The sequence below is a fragment of the Chanodichthys erythropterus genome, chromosome 22 (genome assembly GCF_024489055.1).
Source record: "Chanodichthys erythropterus isolate Z2021 chromosome 22, ASM2448905v1, whole genome shotgun sequence".
Classification (NCBI taxonomy): domain Eukaryota; kingdom Metazoa; phylum Chordata; class Actinopteri; order Cypriniformes; family Xenocyprididae; genus Chanodichthys; species Chanodichthys erythropterus.
This window is the reverse complement of record NC_090242.1, coordinates 20,515,477-20,536,462: the sequence shown is the minus strand read 5'-3', so window position 1 is coordinate 20,536,462 and position 20,986 is coordinate 20,515,477. Positions and strand designations below refer to the sequence as shown.

General features: G+C 36.8%; 1 protein-coding gene across 5 annotated transcripts in view; it reads right to left on the bottom strand.

Annotated features, from left to right (window-relative positions):
* Positions 1-2,095: 2,095 nt before the first annotated feature.
* Positions 2,096-20,986, bottom strand: part of rai14 (retinoic acid induced 14) — a 47,035-nt gene continuing 28,144 nt past the window's right edge. For 3 of the 5 annotated variants that reach the window (XM_067375614.1, XM_067375616.1, XM_067375617.1), the window contains exons 8-18: positions 14,413-14,519; positions 13,286-13,473; positions 9,415-9,440; positions 8,963-9,043; positions 8,675-8,764; positions 8,081-8,200; positions 7,474-7,575; positions 5,675-7,216; positions 5,432-5,584; positions 4,773-4,838; positions 2,096-3,843 (exon numbers count right to left, since the gene is read on the bottom strand). In XM_067375614.1, the coding sequence (XP_067231715.1) occupies positions 3,766-3,843; positions 4,773-4,838; positions 5,432-5,584; positions 5,675-7,216; positions 7,474-7,575; positions 8,081-8,200; positions 8,675-8,764; positions 8,963-9,043; positions 9,415-9,440; positions 13,286-13,473; positions 14,413-14,519 (2,553 nt within the window). In that variant the 3' untranslated portion in view covers positions 2,096-3,765. The remainder of the gene's footprint in view (positions 3,844-4,772; positions 4,839-5,431; positions 5,585-5,674; positions 7,217-7,473; positions 7,576-8,080; positions 8,201-8,674; positions 8,765-8,962; positions 9,044-9,414; positions 9,441-13,285; positions 13,474-14,412; positions 14,520-20,986) is intronic. The other 2 variants (XM_067375615.1, XM_067375618.1) reach the window with 2 other exon arrangements.

Below are 20,986 nucleotides of genomic sequence, written 5' to 3'. Positions count from 1 at the left end.
TTTAAATGACAAAATAATCTTATACAATTCACGCACTACCTGGATGAGTACATACTGTAGTGTATAAGTACATGGTATGAAAGTGCATAGTGTATAGTGCGTCATTTGGGATGCAACTGCTGTTTCTGTGCGCGCGATCTACACGTAGAGAGCTACTAAATACGTGTGCAAAAATGTAGCAACACATTAGTTTAGAACAGCAACTTACTTGTACAATAAACTGTTTTTAAAAAAGTGCATTCACCCAATCGATAATGAGTATCCAGATGGTAAAGCAAGCACAACTTGCGGAGCACTATCAGAGTATGCATTTATTGCTAATTTTAACTGACAGAAATGGAGAGTAAAAGAGTAGACATAAAATATTTGTTCTCCTGCTGCCCCCTCTATAGGACAGCATTAGTATTACAGCCAAATGTAAATGTTTTTTTTTTTTTTTACATTATACGAAAACCCGAAATCCAATCAGTTAGATAATACATAGCAACAAACTTCAAAACAGTTTTAAGATCTGTACCAAGTTTACTGCTTGTAGCAAAAACCTCTAGGAGTAGTTGAAAATGAAGTCTCAGAAGAACATATATATTTATGTGTGTGTGTGTATGTACAGTGTACATTAATTATATTTAAGATCGAGGATATATATATATATATATATATATATATATATATATATATATATATATATATATATATATATATATATATATATAAATATTTTAAATGTTATGTACCTTTAAATGCATAGATATGTCATATTAAAACGATGTGCAAATCAGAACTTTCCTACCACATTATATAATACAGCATGAAAATCCCAGGATAACATGGAAAAAATCTAAAAAATATTATACTTGTAATTCTAACTATGTAATCCTCTGAATATGATTTGAATGGCAGAATATTTGACTTCAATGCTTTATCCTTAATGTAGCCTGAAGTAGTTTTCTAAGTAATATTGGTACACAGCACCATCTAGCTGAGACAACAGATACTTTGGTGTACTCCACTAAGGGCCTATGGCAAAGGTGGGATGCAGAAGGATTGTTTTCGAGTTCATTTCTTGGTAAAGAATAATATAGCTTAAAATCTTAAAACTAATCTCTCCAAGTAAAGCTACTGGTATTTCTGCCATGGCAGGCACTTCAGTGTTCTGGTGCTCTAATGTGGTGTCCATTTGTTTGATTTATTAGATGGTATTCTTTAAGGACAAAGGAGTCATACCACAGGGTACAGTGGTGACATTACCCAGAATTCAGCTGGCATGACATCTAAGAACATTCTGATGCTGTGTGCTCAGAGCGAGACATCTCTGGATCGGCCTTCAGGCGCTGACAGTTGCTCTCCTTGCCAAAATGGCATCTAAAAAACATTGACAGCAGCCTTCTTCACCAAAGCAGCAATTTCAAGAAATTACCAACAGGAAATGGAACTCACATGCTGGCCTGTGTTGTTCTTGTTTTTGTGTTCTCAAGGAGAACTTTGCAAAATAGAGGCATGTAAAATATGAAAATCCTCATTTTGTACAGTATTATTTTGACAGCTCAATGGAAACTTTCTAATTATGACAGTAATACCATTATTTCAGCTTTACCGAATTGGTAACACTTTACAATAATGTCTTTTTCGTCAACATTAGCTAACAAGAACATATTTTTACACCATTTATTAATATTTTAGTAAACGTAAGTTATTAATATGATTAATAAATGCTGTAGAAGTACTGTATCTTCATGTTAATCTAATTAACTAATGTTAAATTAAATCTCATTGTGAAGCGTTACTACAAAATTTACTCAAGATCCAACAGAACTGTGCTCTTACTGCCTCTGTGAATCTGCATTTCAAGCTGTGTTCACATATTTGTAGAATACAAATTAAGAAATCAGTACTTGGAAAGCATTTTAGTGCACAAAAAGTTCTTACATCAATCTATAATATTTCTATATTAATAATAAAATGATGCTACAGCAACATAACATCTCTAAACTCATCCCTAATCCTAATTAATTAAAATATGTATCAATATTGATTAACTGAAGACAAATAAGAACAAAATCATAAGTTTAATTACTAAGAAAAATATTTTTCAGACTCAATAACAAATAACAAATAGAGAACAAAAGCTCAACTGACTATGAGCTGATCATGAAATATGACAGATAAGAGCTTAATATGAACAATATCATGGGCATTCAACAGGGCAGTTTTTTTGCATTTAATATCTTCACTTCAGAAACTGAAATTGACAGTATCAGATATTTGTTGAACATTTTCTGATGTATCATCAAATGTATTTTTGTACATTATGAACTCGTTTAGTAATGCAATGGCACTCTGAAAGCAACAACAAGGCTCTCAGGAAAGGTAATAGATAATCAAAAAGAAAAGATGCCTATTTCTACTGTAGGTAACAGACAGTTAATACACATACAAAACACTCTGCTATATTTTCTATGAAAGCAATTACTCCTTATAAACAGGTTTATATCTTATGCATCCCTCAAATTACATTCAAAAAGCTACAAAATTGTACTAAACCAGGTAATACAAGCTAGGCTTTAGTGCATGGATAAAATAACATCTAAACCATGCTCTACAGGTGAATAGCATGTTTTCAAGTGCTACTGTATATTTCTTAACACTTACAAAGCATGTTTACTCTTTAGGTGTCAAAAAAATCCTTCGTTCGGACCGCAATTAAGTAATTCCTAAAGTGGGGAAGTTTGTTTATCCTTACACTGACAAACAAACTACCATCTCATCTTTTCCAAACCTTATTTGTTGTAAAAACCACAACTACACTGAAGTGCTAGGGCTAACTCACCCCTCACTGTGTCACTGGAGTCTTTAGTACATAACTACCTACAGTAATTGTTTAACATGTGATGACTTCATTACTATTATGTGCAGGCAAATTCAACTGTAAAGCTAAAATGTTTTAGTGCAGCAGGCTGGTTGAACCAAGCATAATGCAAAAGAAATATAATGCAGCTTCAAATGTTATGGCCTCCAGAACACTACCGTGGGTCTTAAAAATGAGCAGAGGCACAAGGACACAACCCATCAGATGTCCTGGAGATGGCAGGTAAACGCTGACATCAAAGCAAGACTGACAACTGACTGAAGAAAGTGCATTTGGCAAGTGGGCATTTTGTCAAATTACATGCTCTGAAAAAGTCAAGAATTCTGAAAAACTACTTAAAAAGGTCACAATGTCCTACAACACTGAGCAACTTCACTTTTCCCAGCATGCAGATACTATAGGTGGCTGCAATTTAAATCCACATAATACAACTGAAAAAGAAATACAATACAGTTGTAAAAGGTGCATTGTGATGGACTGCTCTGCAGGCAAACATACTAGAACACACGTTGTGCTTTGTTTTTGCATTCTACCTCAATGCAAACTGACAAATTCTGATTACCTTGCAACAGGATCAAATACCGATCAAATTCTTTGACAATATACAAAAATAAGACTGTTCAAAATAGATTTTTTTTTAAAAAAAATCACTGACTGTAGATTGTGTTTTTGTCTGGCACTGCATGAGCTACGATATTGTGCACACATCAATTGTTTTCCTCTTTTTGTAAATCACTCGAGTTCGCTGTACGTTTCCAAAATATCTGGGGAAAGCCAATGACAATGATCTCAATTGCAATGCTTGAGTACATGTGTCATTCTGATTGATGGATCCTGGACTTTAGTTCTCAGATGAAATTCCTTTGATCAAATCGTGAACAACGGCAGTACTGGCTCATTCACTTGGCCTCGGTTGGCATTTTGCACATTACAAGTATCTGTTTCAAAGCCTTTTGCACATCTTCATCCATCTGGCCCTAAAAAGAAAGTTTTTAGAGTTTAAAAATTCTATTCTGAACTGTGAGGAAAAAACTGAAACAATTTAATAATAAGATAATACAGTATATGGATGGGAATAAATGCAATATCATTAAATAAATAAAATATTGTTGTAACAGTGGTACTATGACACTGCAGTATCTTTAATGGAGTAAACACATTAAAGGGTTATTTCACCCCAAAATGAAAAATCTATCATTTATTATTACTCAGCCTCATGTCATTCCATCTGTAAGACCTTCGTTCATCTTCGGAACACAAATTAAGATCAAGTCTGAGAGGTTTCTGTTCCTCCATAGAGATCCAACGCAACTACCACTCCAAGGTCCAGAAAGATAGAAAAAACATAATTAAAGTACTCCATGTGACTCCAGTAATAACTAACCTTAATTTTATGAAGCAATGCGAATGCTTTGTTTGCACAAAAACTGATAATAATTTACCACTTTACAAACAAAAATATTGATTTGCAAGTCATGTTCACAAGAACTTCGTGACACGCGTTTTATGTTCACGCTATTGTTCCATGAACATGCTTCTGATAATATTATTTTGTAAATAAAGTGGTAAATAATGTTTTTTTTGCACAAGCAAAGCTCTCATGTCACTTCATATTGATTTTAAGCCACTGGAGTCACATGGCGTACTTTATTGATGATTTTCCTACCTTTCTGGACCTTGGAGTGACAGTTACTTTTGATTTCTATGAGAGGGACAGAAACCTCTCAGACTTCAAAAAGACATCAAAAAGATCTTTATTTGTATTCTGAAGATGAACAAAGGTCTTAAGGAAGTGGAAGGACACAAGGCTGAGTAATAAATGACAGAATTTTCAATTTGGGAATTAAAATGCCAATATATTATGTGTACATACTGTAATAAAAACTGATAGGAAATCAGTACAGACCTGGACAGCATAAAGAAGGTGCATCCGGTAGACTGAGACAATTTCATGATGACGTTTCTTTGACTCCTATTGCACAAAAAGAGCAAATTCTGTTACATGTCTGGAAAGCTATTTTGATTGCATGATGTATCTGTCATGCTCATACAAAACAAACATCATTTTCTATGCTGTTATATATTACATACTATTGTTCAAATGTTCGGGGCCAAAAATTAATAAAAATGGATGCATGATCTAAATTGGTCAACAGTGACAATAAATGTATAATGTTACAAAAGATTCTATTTCACATACATTTTTCCACAAAATCGAGCAGCACAACTGTTTTCAATATTAATAATGAGAAGTGTTTCTTGAGCACCAAATCAGCATATTAGAATGATTTCTAAAGGATCATGTGACATGTTGAAAAATCATCTTTGCCATCACAGTAATAAATCACACTTTAAAATGTGTTAAAATAGAAAACAGTTGTTTTAAATTGTAATATTTTATAATATTACAGTTTTTACTTTTTTTGGTCAAATAAATGCAGCCTTTGTGAGTATGAGAAACTACCGACCCCAAACCTTTGAACGGTTCACTTGCTATATTTCAAATAATGAAACAGAACATTAGATGTCTTGCTAATGTATGGCAGAACAAGATCTGTAACATACAGCAAGCTGATATTGCAGTTGTTTGATCTGCTGCTGGAGCGAGTCCACCTGCTGGCTCTGTTGTCTCTTAGGGGTGCTAGTGGTGTACGACAGCTGTGAAAGGCTGTTCAGAGCATCCTTCAACTTCATGATTTCCTTTGAAAGCTCATCAATCTGTAGATAATAAACAAACATGACACATTGGGATTTAATATGACACAACTGCATCAATTTAGACAGAACTGTGTTTGAGAGAATCAGCACCTTTTTATTCTTCTCTCTCTCTGAGATCACATGGTTCTCCACCTGCTTCTTCAGCTGGACAATGATATCCTGAGCCTCCTTGTACCTGGTATTCAATGCACTGCACTCTTGTTCCCTGCACACCGCCAACTCCTGCGCGGCTTCTCTCTCATTCCTTCCGTCCTTCACCTCCTGCCAAGCAGCGGTCACCTCCAGGGCCATCTCATCCTGTTTCCTGAGAGCATCCTTCAGTAGGTGGTTCAGGTGACTTATCTCACCCTCCAGCGTCTCCCTCATCTGCTCATATTCCAGTCGGGAGAATGAATCATCTGGAGTTACATCCTTCTCAACTGTCAGTCTGTTCTGCAAAGCGTCCACCTGCAAGGTCTTCTGGGCGAGCTGCTCTTTAAGAACTTCAACTTCCAACTCTAGGTTCTTGATAGCGTTCCCCAAGGATGCCACGACCTGGGTGTGGTCTGCAATGGCTACAGATGATTGAGCCTGGTTTTCGGCATCTTGTTTAACCTGGGCTATTTCTTTTAGAACTGCTTGATACTTAGCCTCCGTGTCCTTCAGAATGTTCTGCATGTCCTTTATCTTGAAAACCAGCTCTTGTATTCTCTGTTCATGCTCCTCCTTGGTGACACAGACCACGTCTGCTTGGTCCTTAGGCTCTGAAGCTTTGGCCTGCAGCTGGTTGCGGACAACGCTAAGCTCGCTTTTGGCCTCGCTGTACGACTTTGAGAGCTCCAAAAGCCGCCGCTGCAGCCCATCGATAATCTCGCCGAGCTCTGCCTTCATCTCCTCAAAGTCTTTGGCAGCAGCCTCTACCGGCACAGTGCCACGAAGGGCCTCCTGGAGCATCTTGATCTCCTCTTGAGACTCTTTGTACTTCTCAATCAACAGTGTCTTCTCCTGGTTGATGTTCTCCACCAAAACATTGTAGGTGTTCTTCAGTTCTTGACGCTCATCTTCAGATAGACGGACACTATTGAGTTGAGCCTGAAGATCCCTTATCAAACAAGCATCTTGCTTTTGCTCCTCCTGCGACTTGGCCAACTTTCCCTTCAGTTCTTTAACCTCCTGCTCCAGGCAGCTTTTCAAATACTGAAACTTCTGCACCACATTGTCCTCTTGTGGACTCACAGAATCTCCCCTCAGCTGTAACTCTTGCAAAGCTTCTTGGTATTTTTGAGTATCTTCACCCATGCTTTTAGACGCAACTTCAATTTTCTCAAAGTCAGTGTTGAGTCTGGCCTGAAGGGAGTGGTTCTCCATTCTGGACTCTAGAAGTTTAGTCTGCAGATTCTCAAGTGCATCCCGTAGCAATCCAATTTCTTTATCTGTACTCAACCTCACATCCTCCTCCATCTCATTTTTGATTGAAGAACTGCTGATGTCCAAAACAGACACCTCTGAAATATCCTCTTCATCCACGGTGTGGATATGCATGTCGCTGGAGAGCTCAAAATCAGCACGGGTGGAGTGGTACGAGGCATTGGATTCGATGCTGTTTGGACGGGAATTTCCCTGGCCTTCCTCTCCTTGAGGAGCTGGACGTTTCTACTCGGTGACGAAAAGATAAATGATGTTGAAAATCAAAATAATGACTTGCAATGCACATCTTAATTTAATAAACCAAACAGATTTGTAAAAATTTCCAAACAGGTTTCCCAGTCTAACACTGTTTATAGAGGCAGTCCTGCCCCAAACTCAGGTTGCTGATTGTCTGTCATGGCATGACATGGCAATATAAGGTAAACTACAATGTTTCAGCTTTATGGTCATATTCAACATTTATTTTTTTTACATTGAGTTACCTTTATTATTTGGGCAAGCTGCTGGTTTTCCAGGGAAAGAGAGGCTATCTTTGCTTGCAGGGCTGCAATCAATGACAAATTTGCATTCTCAGACTGCTCCATCTGTTATAAAACAAGAGGACAAAAGATTATTTTACAATATCCTTTCTTTATTGGGCCTTAGACATCAAAAACTCACTTGGGGCCGACAAACTGATTCCTTACGATCTGTAACTACCCTAAGAGAAGTCATGCTGGCCACCGCAAAATTTCCCTAACATAAGAGGCTGTTTTGAAGAGCATCATTACTAAACACAAAACACAGTGTCTCTGGGCTTTGAGGTTTTTAATGCTTACTCAAGGTCATGTAAAAAAGACCCACGGGTTTACGTCTCTTTTCGAAATTCAAACACGATGCGCAAACTTAAACAAAGCTCATCCGTAAGATGGAGGCTAAGAACAGTGGTGTGGATGAGAGGTCTGCTTTCGTGTCCCCTAAAGCAAGGTCCTTCACCTGGCCAGGGCCAGTAAAAATGCAGCTGTTAAAATGGGTTCCAGAGAGCAAAAGTGGCTGAAGATCAAAGCAGCTGCCACATGAAGGAATATTAAAGGGCTGTGCAGTACTCGCCTTGGGCTCAGTCTGCTCCACAATCTGCTTCAGATCTTCAATGGTCTCGAGCAGCATGCTCTTTTCCTCGTGCAATTTCTCGATCTCATCCTTCAGTACAGCACTTCTCAGCTCCTCCTCCTCAACAAACAGGAAGAGAAGAACGCCCAGTCAAATCATGTCATTAAATAATGAACAAAATACAACAGCAACATGTCTATGGTTTGATTATCTCACACAAGTGTTTTATTTTACCACTGACAATATTTCAAAACCTAATATGCTGCCTACCTAGACAGCATTTTTGGGGCATTATAGGCATGTTCAAATGTTAAGTATTTTTGAATGTTTGGTGGGCAGTGACTAAGCTTTGAGACACAGCCAATAAGTTTTGTTATTTTTTTTTTTTAACTAGTTTCAAAACAATAGTTTTTTTGTGTTTGTTTTTTTTAGTTACACACAATACTTAAAAAAACACTACAAAAACACTAATAAAAATGTAAATAAAAGTACAATATTTACACTACATCAATATTTTAATAAATACTTTCTTAATGTATATATACATACTTTATATATTTTTATTAACACCTTAATGCTCTTTCAATATTTTACCTTGTAATGGAATCTTTTGGATGAATCACTTTTGCTGGACAACGGAGTATCAGCTGGAGTAAAATAAGGTGGTGAGATGATACCAGCTGACTGAAAAAAAGACAAAGGAAAGCATAAAAGCAAGGCTAAGCTTAGAGACAGTAAGAGCCAATATGGATACAGAAAAAAAAAAAAAAATTCAGTTATCAGCTGAATATTCAGAAGTAATTAAAAAAAGAATTGCGTCTAAAGCTTTTAGAAAGTGCAGAGATCATTACCGATTACAGATTTAGCACTGTGTGCCTTTACCTGGATTGGGCTAATGGGAGGAGGAGGTGCTTTTCTCTTTTTGGGAGTGGAGCTTCTGTCCTCATTTAACTTTTGACCATGCTGAGATTGTGTTTGTGATAAAGAGAATGGCAGAGAGAGAGAGGAAGACGAAGTAAAGTGTTTAAGTGGTTAGTGAAATAAACACTGCACACTTAGTTTGGGAAAAGTAGACTTTTTCACTACAGGGTGAGGCAAATGCCAGTGCAGGTTTCTAAAAGTGCATTGTGGGAATGTTTGTCAAATTTAAGAATAAAGGAATATTCAATCAAAACTCCTGGCTTGTGGCTGACGCTAGTGAACTAAGCATTCAGTTAAATGTGAATTTGAAGTGTCTATGGAGAAACTTTGCAGGTTCTGTCAATCAGAAAATGAGGAAAACCATCAAAGTCTGAGGGGATGAAAATGAATGAAATGAAAATTAACTTGCTTACCTGAGGGGTTCTCGTCGAACTCTTATCTGCTCATGCAAAGATACAGGAGGGGAAAACATGGAGTGTGGTTATGAGGGGAAAATGAAAATGGCATGTCATTGCCTGGTGCTAACATTAGTTATTCTGTCTTAATCTTTCTTTTTTTTCATTATTTCACAGAGAAAATCATTATTTCGTTATTTATTTATTTTTTAATTTCATCTGAGAAAATTAGCAAAAAGTATGGAATAGTTTATTTTTGTAAAACACCACCAGATGGCAATGTTGCCATCTGTGCAACATCAGGACAGAAAAGAAAACAAGAGTGACATTTAACTTTCAAGATGATGATATACACACACACATAAAATAAAATGGTTTCTTTTATTAAATGCCATTGGCATTGTGGGGGGGGGGGCTTCAGGCTTTCCTCAGTGTATCCCAGTGTATATTTTACATTCAACAACAGCTGCCTCATGCTTAAAGCCAAATCATAGCTGCGCTGATGTGACATTCAGCACAACAACACTCCAGCTCTTAATCGAATATCAGACTGGACGAACTTTAAAATCAGCGACTCGGAAGTTACTCAAAATTCCTTGGACACATCTGAGTCAAAAATGAGTTCTCTCCTTTGCTGTAGCAGCGCTGAAGCTTTGGAACAGTTTGCCTTAACATTAGAGATGCTGCTTCTGTACAGGATTTTAAAGTACAACTCAAAACACATCTGTTTTCAATAGCTTTTAATCAGTGACAATTTTATATGTGTTGCCTGTGTGACGCTTGTTTTTCTGTGTGACATCAGTCAACTGTTGTTTTAATTGTGCTATATAGCCTACACTGCTTGAAAAAATTCAAGGAACACTTTTAAAACATCAGATCTCAATGGCAAAAATATAATGCTGGATATCTATACTGATATGGACTGGGTAATATGTTAGGAATGAAAGAATGCCACCGTTTGATGGAAATGAATATTATCAAAGTGAAAAAAATATTCAACAGGCTAGTCCATTTTGCTGATATTTCATTGCAGCAACTCAAAATGGTACTCAGTAGTTTGTATGGCCCCCACATGCTTGTATGCATGCCTGACAACGTCGGGGCATGCTCCTAATGAGATGACGGATGGTGTCCAGGGGTATTTCCTCCCAGATCTGGACCAGGGCATCATTGAGGTCCTGGACAGTTTGAGGTGCAACCTGGCGGCGTCGGATGGACCAAAACATAATGTCCCAGAGGTGTTCTGTTGAATTTAATCAGGTGAGCGTGAGGGGCATTTAATGGTAAAAATTCCTTCATCCTCCAGGAACTGACTGCACACTCTCACCACATGAGGCCTTGCACCAGGAGGAACCCAGGACCTACTGTATCAGTGTACGGTCTGACAATGGGTCCAAGGATTTCATCCCGATCCCTAATGGCAGTCAGGGTGTCATTGTATAGCCTGTGTGTTCCTCCATGGATATGTCTCCCCAGATCATCACTGACTCATCACCAAACTGGTCATGCTGAACAACGTTACAGGCAGCATTACGTTCTCCACGGCTTCTCCAGACCCTTTCACGTCTGTCACTAGGGCTGGGCGATATATCGAATGCTTTTGTCACGTGCATTTCGTCAGTAAAGCCGGTTCCCTGATTACCGCTAAATCGCCATCACCTGCTTTCAAATGGAGCGCCATTTAATAGACAGAGCCGTAGTTCACTGACAAGCCACGCAATATCACGTTCAATATCGATATGAATCGCCGTCGATATTGAATGCAATATGGTGTTCAATCATAAATGCCAATCAAGCTCCAGGGTGACTGGCAGTGAGCACAGGGCCCACTAGAGGACGTTGGGCCCTCAGGCCACCCTCATGAAGTCTGTTTCTGATTGTTTGGTCAGAGACATTCACACCAGTGGCTTGCTGGAGGTCATTTTGTAGGGCTCTGGGCTGTCAGTGCTAATTCTGTTCCTCCTTGCACAAAGGAGCAGATACCAGTCCTGCTGATGGGTTAAGGACCTTCTACGGTCCTGTCCAGCTCTCCTAGAGTATCTGCCTGTCTCCTGGAATATCCTCCATGCTCTTGAGACTGTGCTGGGAGACACAGAAAACCTTCTTGCAATGGCATATATTGATATGCCATCCTGGAGGAGTTGGACTGCCTGTGCAACCTCTGTAGGGTCCAGGTAACGCCTCATGCTACCAGTAGTAACACTGACTAACTAAATGCAAAACTAGTTGAAAACAGTCAGAAAAGATGAGTAGGGAAAAAATGTATGTGGCCTCCACCTGTAAAATCATTTCTGTTTTGGGGGTCATCTCATTTTTGCCCATCTAGTGCACCTGTTGTTAATTTCATTAACACCAATGCAGCTGCAAACTGATTAGCAACTTCCTCTGCTACTTTTCTTCATAAATGCAATAAATATTTTGATTTGTAGATTTGAATCTTTGATAAAACGCCAAAAATATATCTTTAATAAATAAATAAATAAATAATGTCCAATTACATGCGGCAGTTCTTTTGATGAGTTCACACTTACAAATGATCGAATAGCTTAAAAAAATATATATTATAAGCGTATCTGGCATGCTGTTCAAGGAGATCGAGGGCTCCTCATTCTACAATATTTCGATGATTAAATCACTGACAGAGACTGCTATAGAGTATAGAACCCAAGAAATGAAACTCTGATGCTTTTTAAATAACAGCTATTAGGTGGCACTTCGGTAGCGCAGCAGCCCTTTTTTGGTGAAAATGCCAACAGGACAATAGAATCCATCACATCTTACGCACCCAAAATCGGTGAATCTCACAGCCAAATCAGAAACTAGAATTAGAAAATTTAGAAAATTAGTAAATTTCTCAAATTCAGTAAATTTTGACATCTACAGTAAATGTTGTATTGTCTTAGCCTATATATGTTTTATCAGTTGTGGAATCCAACCATTAACATACACATCTGAGGTAATGTAATTAGCCTACTTTGAGTATTTCCATTTTATGCAACTTTACATATTTTCTATTAATAGTAAATGAATAAATTAATAATTAATAAAGTTAAGATCATCATATTTGCAGCGTGACCCAGGGGATTAAAACGTACAATATATATCAGACCTAGTGGAGTAATATTATAATATAATATAATATAATAGTAAATTACTCCTCTAGGTCTGAAATATATACGTTTAAATCCCCTGGATCACGCTACAAACATAATGACCTTATAGAACACGTGTCTGTTATCCCATAACTCCCACTTTTGGACACAGTGGCTGTGCTTTTGTTTACATTTTCTTGCTTTAACGGACATTAATATAAGATAACGCTGCAAAAACAGTTTACTGTCAAGTTGTTATATTCTGTTATATATTTATTGTCCAACATTACCAATTTTTCTGATGCATGTCCTTAATTTAATTTCATATGTTGGTATTAATTCAGTGTTTATAATGCTCATAGGCTACTTGAACTGTACTGAGTTTCACTTCTTGCTAGAATAAGTTCTTTGTCCCCCATCAGCCAATCACAGTGGGCCTACTGTAGTTAGCAAGCGTGTTGACATCATCGCATCATAGCAACAAGGTCAACCCCGCCCTTTCTTTTAGCTTAAGACATCTCTCTATTCCTTAGTAAAAGTTGGTCTAAGCAGCTTTGTGAATGGGTTTTAAGAGAAAACTCTTAACTTTTATTGCCATTTGGGAGAAATCTTTGTGGTAAGATATAATGTGTTGTTAATACGGCCCAAAAAAAAAAAAAAAAAAAAAAAAAAGTGTTCCTTTAATTTTTTTGAGCAGTGTAAAGAAAGTTGCTATTGCTATTAATCATAATCTGAAATGACAACTTCACAGCTAACTTGTGTAAATTGGCATCACACTGCCATTCAATTTAAATTACCTGACTCCGACTGCTGTCTGTGGAGGGCCGTGTTGAGAATGGTTCGGACCTCGCTGCAGCCCGACAGTTTGGCGTAATGGAGCACGTCGTGGCCGAGCGAGTCTACCATGTGCAGGTCAGCTCCCTTCTGCACCAGCAGCTCTACTGCGGCCGGACAGCTGCTCTCACTGGCCAACATCACTGCGGTCCTGAACGGATGAAACATTTTTTGTTGTTGAAAAATTAATACTTTTATTCAGCAAGGACTCAATAAATCGATCAAAAGTGACAGTAAAGACATTTATATTGTTACAAAATATTTCTATAAAATAAAAAATGCCGATCTTTTGAATGTTCTATTCATTAAAGAATCCAGAAAAAAATGTGAAACCTTTTTTTGAGCAGCAAATCAGCATATATTAGAATGATTTCTGAAGGATCATGTGACACTGAAGACTGGAGTAATGATTCTGAAAATTCAGCTTTGCCAACACAAGAATAAATTATATCTAATATATATTAGAATAGAAAACGTTTTTTTTTTTTTTTTTTTTTTTTGTAATATTATTCCACAAAATTTATTTTTTTACTGTATTTTTCATCCATCAAATTCAGAATACAAAAAAAGGTCTGCACTCTGAAGCACTTTAATCATGGTATACAGGAGATAAGATGACAAACGTTTCGGCTCTTCGCCTTCATCAACGTAACAATTTCACTCACTCTACATAATAAAAATTGTGACACTGATGAAGGCGAAGAGCCGGAACGCATGTCATCTTATCTCCTGTGTACCATGATTAAAGTGCTTCAGAGTGCAGACCTTTTTTGTATTCTTATATTGATATATAGGTCTCATCACCCATTTAGCTGGGAGAGCACTGTGAATGCTTTGATCAATCAAATTCATCCTTGGTGAGCATAAAAGACTTTACAAAACAAAAAAAAAAAAATCATATTTATCCCAAACTTTTCAATGCTACTGTGTTCTGTCTTAACATGGATGATGTTACATAGAGTTTAGTTGCACTGTTAGCATCCCAATTTAGTGTATTTAGCTCACTTGACACTTAATGATAGCAGGGCGTAATGTTTAATTTGAAAAACTTTTCTTATCAGCAGATTTTGACTGATGACTACAAACATACCTGCCATTTTTGTCTCTAGCGTTAATGTCAGCACCCCAATCCAATAAAATCCGGCAGACCTCTGCGTGCGCATGTCTAGCTGACAAAAGCAGGGGTGTCAAGCCATCCTAAATGGAAAAGGAATTTCAAGTCAACATCATTTTTCTTCAAATACAATCCTCTGCATATTAAGAGGCTATGTAGACAGAACTGGCATCAGACAAGGAAAAGACACTGAATTATCATCAAAATGTAATAGAGCTTCAGACAACTAGTATCAACAGAAGAAAAACCTGATGCATTAAACTCTACATGATATTAAAGTACACAAATCAACTTTGTCCCCTATCTTTTCTAAATTTCCTTAGGCAAACAATCCTCTCACTGAGCTCAACGCCTCCTGCCAGCGACGCCAGGGGTCACAGGGGGTTCTGCCAATTATTCCAGAGCACGCGAGAGAACCTGACACCTCATCAAAAGCACATTTAGGGTGACGAGGCTGAATTTGAGCTGCAAACTGAAAATTACACCATGACTTTATACAGCACTGCACCAATGCATTTAAGTTTTCTCAGTTAAAACTTCCACAACAAAAACAAAAAAAGAGCCTGTGCATGCAAAATATTATGAGCTATACGGTGATTTTTTTCAATTCTGCTGACATTATGCTATATTTGAATAATTTATAAAGAAAACCATCCAAGAGAATTAATGCTTTTTTTTTCTTCAGGAAGCAAAAGGTGCAGATCTAGACTTTCTGTGGGAGCTCACAACATGGTGTGGTATTTCCATGGGAAGTGTGAGGAAACTGAGACTGTGTTGATGCTAATTTTTGGTACAGACAAAACCATTATGCATTTCATAAGATCTTAAAGCTTGTGCATGTTTGTGGTATACAAAAAAAGGTTTAAAGTCCTCTTTAGATGCTTTTCATTTAGCATCTTAACTGGCAAATGCTTAGTCATAGCAGTCCAGGGGATGATTTAAGCTCATATGGCATCAAGCAGAGAAAATGAAATGATTAAATATAATCCTATATGTGCTGACTGGTTTCTACCCTGGCATTCATTGAAGAGCCAGGACAAGATTAAATTTAACAAGCTAACATTTAAGACATCTGGAAGGTCTGCGCTCAACCCAACAGGTCAGGGAATGTTATAATTACAATTTATACTAAAAGGAACATTTTTAAGCCCAATATTTGAGTGTTAAATTAGAAAACGTTTTTTTTTTTTTTTTAAGCTATTACACATCTCAAAGATTTGTTTGTACATTCTGGGAATGACATTTAAGTCAATTGACATTTCCAGGCAAATTGTTATAAAAACATAACTTCAACAATTTCACAAGCCCTTCAAGTTGAGAACAATAATTTCTCTTCACACAGCAAACATCATCAATTCCAATTAATTAGTTTATGACTGCATTCAGCACTGATAAACACAGAACAAGTCTGCTGTGGAGAAAGTTTGCTTACAAAATATACCTCATGAGTATTCACAACTGTGACGATTTTGCAATGGCTGAGTCACTGTAATACAAACATTAGCATAATTGTAGCAGAATTGATTAGTTTGTTTGCATAATTCATCATTTTTAATGTAAAACAGGTTTTGAGAGAACATTGTATCTAACAAACCATTTTATAAGGTGTTGCTCAAACAAAGCCTGTAAATAACAATATTAATTTCTTCCAGCTAGGAGATCTTAAGCTATTGCAATCATAAAAGGAAATGTGCAAAAACTGTACCTTCAGAGCTACAACAGTTTGTCACTTTAGCAGTACCCTCAAAGGGGCATTTTTGTACAATATCTACCCCTAGTCGAATAGAATGACCTTAAAGGGTTAGTTCACTCCAAAATGCAAATTCTGTCATTAATTACATTTGAGTAAAACGCTAAATTAAATCTGTTCATCATAAAAAGCGATCAAGTCTCTTCAGAAAATTTGGACTAAACCACTCAATTCATTAGTTTTCCGATCTCTCCATTAACTTTTTGAAGCATCAAAGGGTCAGTTCCGTAGCTGTCAATGGAGGAGCAGATATCTCTTAGATTTCATCAAAAAGATGAAAGAAAGTCTTACAGGTTTAGAATGACATGAGGGTAATTAATGACAAATTTTCATTTTGGGGTGAACTAACCCTTTAAGGCTGCAAATAACTACTCTAACATATTAATATGCACCTTTTAGGTGTAGAGGTACAAATTTGTTCCTTTAACCCCTTAAGTCCTAAGTATTCCGCCGGCGGGACACCACCCCCTGGGAAATAATCAAATACTTAATCAAATTACTAAGCAACCACTGACAGGAATAACAAAAAATAAAAAACTTAATGCATCCAACCATTTTGTTCAACTCTTAACGAGTGCTGAGTTATCACAATAAAATGGAGTGTACCGCCCGCCCGCGCCACCAAGCTATAAAAAAAAAATAAAAAATAATAATCATATTTTTCAAAACTCCTCCCTAGATAATCAAAAAAAGGTGTCATTTGAAAGCTCTGACTCTGAAATTTAAAATGAATGCAGCCAATTCGATTAACTCCTAAGTACTGCTGAGTTATTTTCTGAAAAAAAAAACAACAAAAAAACAATAATAATAATAATAATAATAACAATTTTTTTTTTTTTTTTTTTTAACTATGTAGTCCAATGTGTCAAAAGCATCATACAGCTCAGACAGTCATGCGTTATATATGTCATCTGAAAGGTCTCACAGAGTAGAATACAACAAGTATAACTGTTTTGGGCTTTGACTAAACTTTTTGTACATGAAGCCTTGCAAGACCCATATGTAAATAATAAACCGATGCAGCAGTTATTTCACGTTTTCGCTCGTAACATCAAGAAACATGCTCTGATTGTGGAAAATTCTCACAATTAAAAGAAGTTCAACATCGGCATATTCCAATAAGCCGATTACGACACAAAAAAAACCCACAGGCGCACAGATGCTAAATAAAACTAAAATGTAGACATCACTTGGAATTTCTGCTTATAACTTCAAGAAACATGCATAGATTGTAGAAAACGGCACATTCTTACTTACAGTGGATTCTCCCGATTTAAATGAGTCCAAGATCAACATAATCCAATAAGCAAATCACGAGTTACACCACGTGAAAGAACGTTTTTAAAAATGCCCATCAAGGGGTGCCAATGGATAAACAAAAGGGCTACCTTGGTTTCAAATGCTGTAATTTTGGATTTCTTTATTGGATCACCACGAAATTTGATCCAGATACAGCTCGCATATAGGGAAACATCAACAAAAAAAAAGAATTGTCCTCCTACCTTTCCTTTCTGAGTTATTGCATGTCTAATATGAAATATATGTAAAATTTCCCTTGAGCAAACTTTTATTTGTCTTTACCAGCAGTTTCTCAGCATGAGAATGTTTAAATTTTATTTAAAAATGTATAACATTTTCTTTCAGACAATACCAACCTTTTGACTCTCCCTGCTAGAGATTTGAAGTCCATTTTAAATTAGTAATTAGTAACATGTAAATTTTCCCTTTTTTCCACTTTTTATTTTGTTGCTGTTTATTTGCTGTTTCTCAGCATGAGAATGTCCAAATTGTAAAAAATTTGACTCTCCTTCTTATAGTTTTGGAGTGACGAATCTTTACTTTTTTGTGCCACTCAAAAAAAAAAAAAAACCTCTGAAAATACCCTCAGGGCTTAAGAGTAATGCCCTGGTGACAAGTACCTTGCCCCTAAAGGTACATTTTTGCACCTTTAGGTCTGGCAGTGTTTAAACGTATTAAAGGAGTAGTTCACCCAAAAAAAGAAAATTCTTTTTACCCAACACTCTTTTCTTTTCAAACCCATCGAATTTATTTCCTCTGTGAAATAAAACAAGCAAGGCAATTCTTCACACAATGTGTTTTGAGGTGATTTTGGGCATCAGGTCCTGTTCATTAAAACCAAAAGATAAAAAAAAAGGCTTCAAAATTAAGTTATATGAGTTCACAATGACATGGTCAAGAGTAAATGATAACAGAACTGTCATTTTTTGTTGAACTTTCCCATTAAAATTTAAACATTTTTGCAGTATAAATTTAAAATCTATGCACATACTTCATGTCATATGCTCCTGAGGGTATGAGCATCCCAGATATGCTGCGAGGGAAAATAAGAGGAAAAGTACCAGGTGTGAGTTTTCTAAATTAGACCGAGTGGCTTTTTGTTAAGCTGTTGGTGGATGAAAGTTTTCCATCCATTTTCCAGCTCAAAGGCAAACTCCAAGATGAGTTCAGAAATGAAAAATAGAAAAAAGGCACACCACTGGACTCATTACTAACAGTCTAGTTTTTGAAAATTAGGCCCAGTGTTTTCTGAGTGTGCATCAAAGCTCAATTATTTGTGCTTGAGCCCAGAATGCTATTGCAACATTAGTTGAGCTACGTTTAATAATTTAGCAGCGAAAGCAGGTATTTCTGCATGTTCAAAGCAATGGGCTGAGTGGGCATGAATGTGCCAAGCTTGCCTCAGAGGAGGACGATGGTGGATAATCAGTGACGGTAAGCAGAAGCCGCCTCTGATTCACATCTACTTTGACTCTTTCTCTCTCTCGTTCTCATTTCTAACTGCTGAAGCTCTTCAGTCATGGTTGTCTAAAAGAGAGAGTCACAGCTTGAGGGTTCGTTGCCTCCCACACCAGCCCTCTGTCTCTGAGTAATATACAGCTTGAGAAGAGAAAAACAGTTCATTTCATTGGAGCTGCATGCTGACATTATGACAATTGGATGGTGTGAATTCAAGAATAGGTGATAATGGTAGACAAAGGCTGTTTATCTAGTAGACAGACACAGTGGTTAAGTCAAAGTTTATGAAAATGACATGCTTTTGATATGCGTAAAAGAGCATTATGCAGAATGCAAAACTATGAAAATATGAATTCTGTTCTATGACCTGCAAAAATGGATAAAAAAAACCCTTGACTTTAAAGGAAGTTATGCTTCTGTTGTCTTGATAACAAATTAGATCATTATAAATGATTCACGTCACTACCCTAAGTTTAGTGAGGAAGACTTAATACAGGTTGTTTAGCTGTTGCCTCTTTCTTCCGGCGCTCTCCACTGACAGAAAATTGCTATTTGATGCATTATTAGCATGAAATATTTCTCTGGAGTTGCATCAGGGTCATTCATCCTTCACTGCAGTCAGTCTAATATCTGGGATAAAAACGCTGTGGGTCTTAACAGAAAACACTACTATTAAAGGATAACTGTGAATGATTATGGATTTATTTCTCAATTAGAACAGACACTGCAGGGACAGCTCAATCCATCCAATGAATGTTGAATGTTGAAAGAATAATTTACTTTGTAAAGATACCTGGACAATGCAGATTATCACAGAGGAGTAAATAAGGTCAGTGTGATAGGTAATGAATGCAAACCAAGTTTTAGTAGTGCATTTTAGTAATATTTTTCTTCTGTTCTCTAAAGTTTTGAAGCCTTTTAATTAAAACTATATCTAATTCATCTCTAGAGGGCTTTTCACACGTTTCACACTTTTAATTTAGAAGTGTAGTTAGCACAGCTTTTTACCCGAAGTTATAAAACCCTGCTCTGGAGCTTTTGCGGTGTTAACCTCGCATTGCAGTGCCAAACTTGTATGGTGTGAAACAATGCAGTGCTAGAATGCTACAGCTAGATGCATAGCATCAGACAACCAATAACATGCCTCATATTTGCTTGCTTTTGACAGTCATGGAAACACTGTGCATTGTATATAATAAATAGTAAATTAAGTGTTTGAGAGGAAAAATGTCAAATGCTTGACAGAAAACACGACAATTTGAATGAAGAGACCGAAATGTCCATTCAGTACTCAATAGTAGAGTCGGCAATATGAGGATGCACAATGCTAAAGCTTTATCCAACCAATGATACTGACACCACAAATATATAAGAATGTTAACTCAGGGTTTAGTAATGTACAATGTGAATACCCAGGATTATTTGTCAACCCTGGGTAAATTATGAGCAGTGTGAAGCAAGATAACCCAGGATTCTGTTTACCTGGGGCTTAGAATGACCCAGGGTTAACTATTTCAAGTGTGAGAAGCCGTTAGGATGATGGTTAAACCTTAACATGATACTAGGCAGATGCCATCATTAACCAACCACATTTTTATGTATATATACACACACACACACACACACACACACACACACACACACACACACACACACACACACACACACACACACACACACACACACACACACACACACACACACACACACACACACACACACACACACACACACACACACACACACACACACACACACACACACACACACACTTTCAGTTTGAATTCAATATGAGCCAGAGGTAATTTAATTCTTTATAAATATGAATCTATAATATTAATTCATATTTATACTTTATAAATAATTTTTTAAATATTATTAAACACTTTGATCTTTTGTAATAAATTCAAACTCCCTCAATATTAATATTTTTATGGTAATCTAAATTATTCTTATACCAAGAGATGCCAGAGAGATTTGTAGTAGTCTGAGTTATGAAAGAAAAAAATACCTTTCTACCTGTAAGTATAGAATACAAATTCT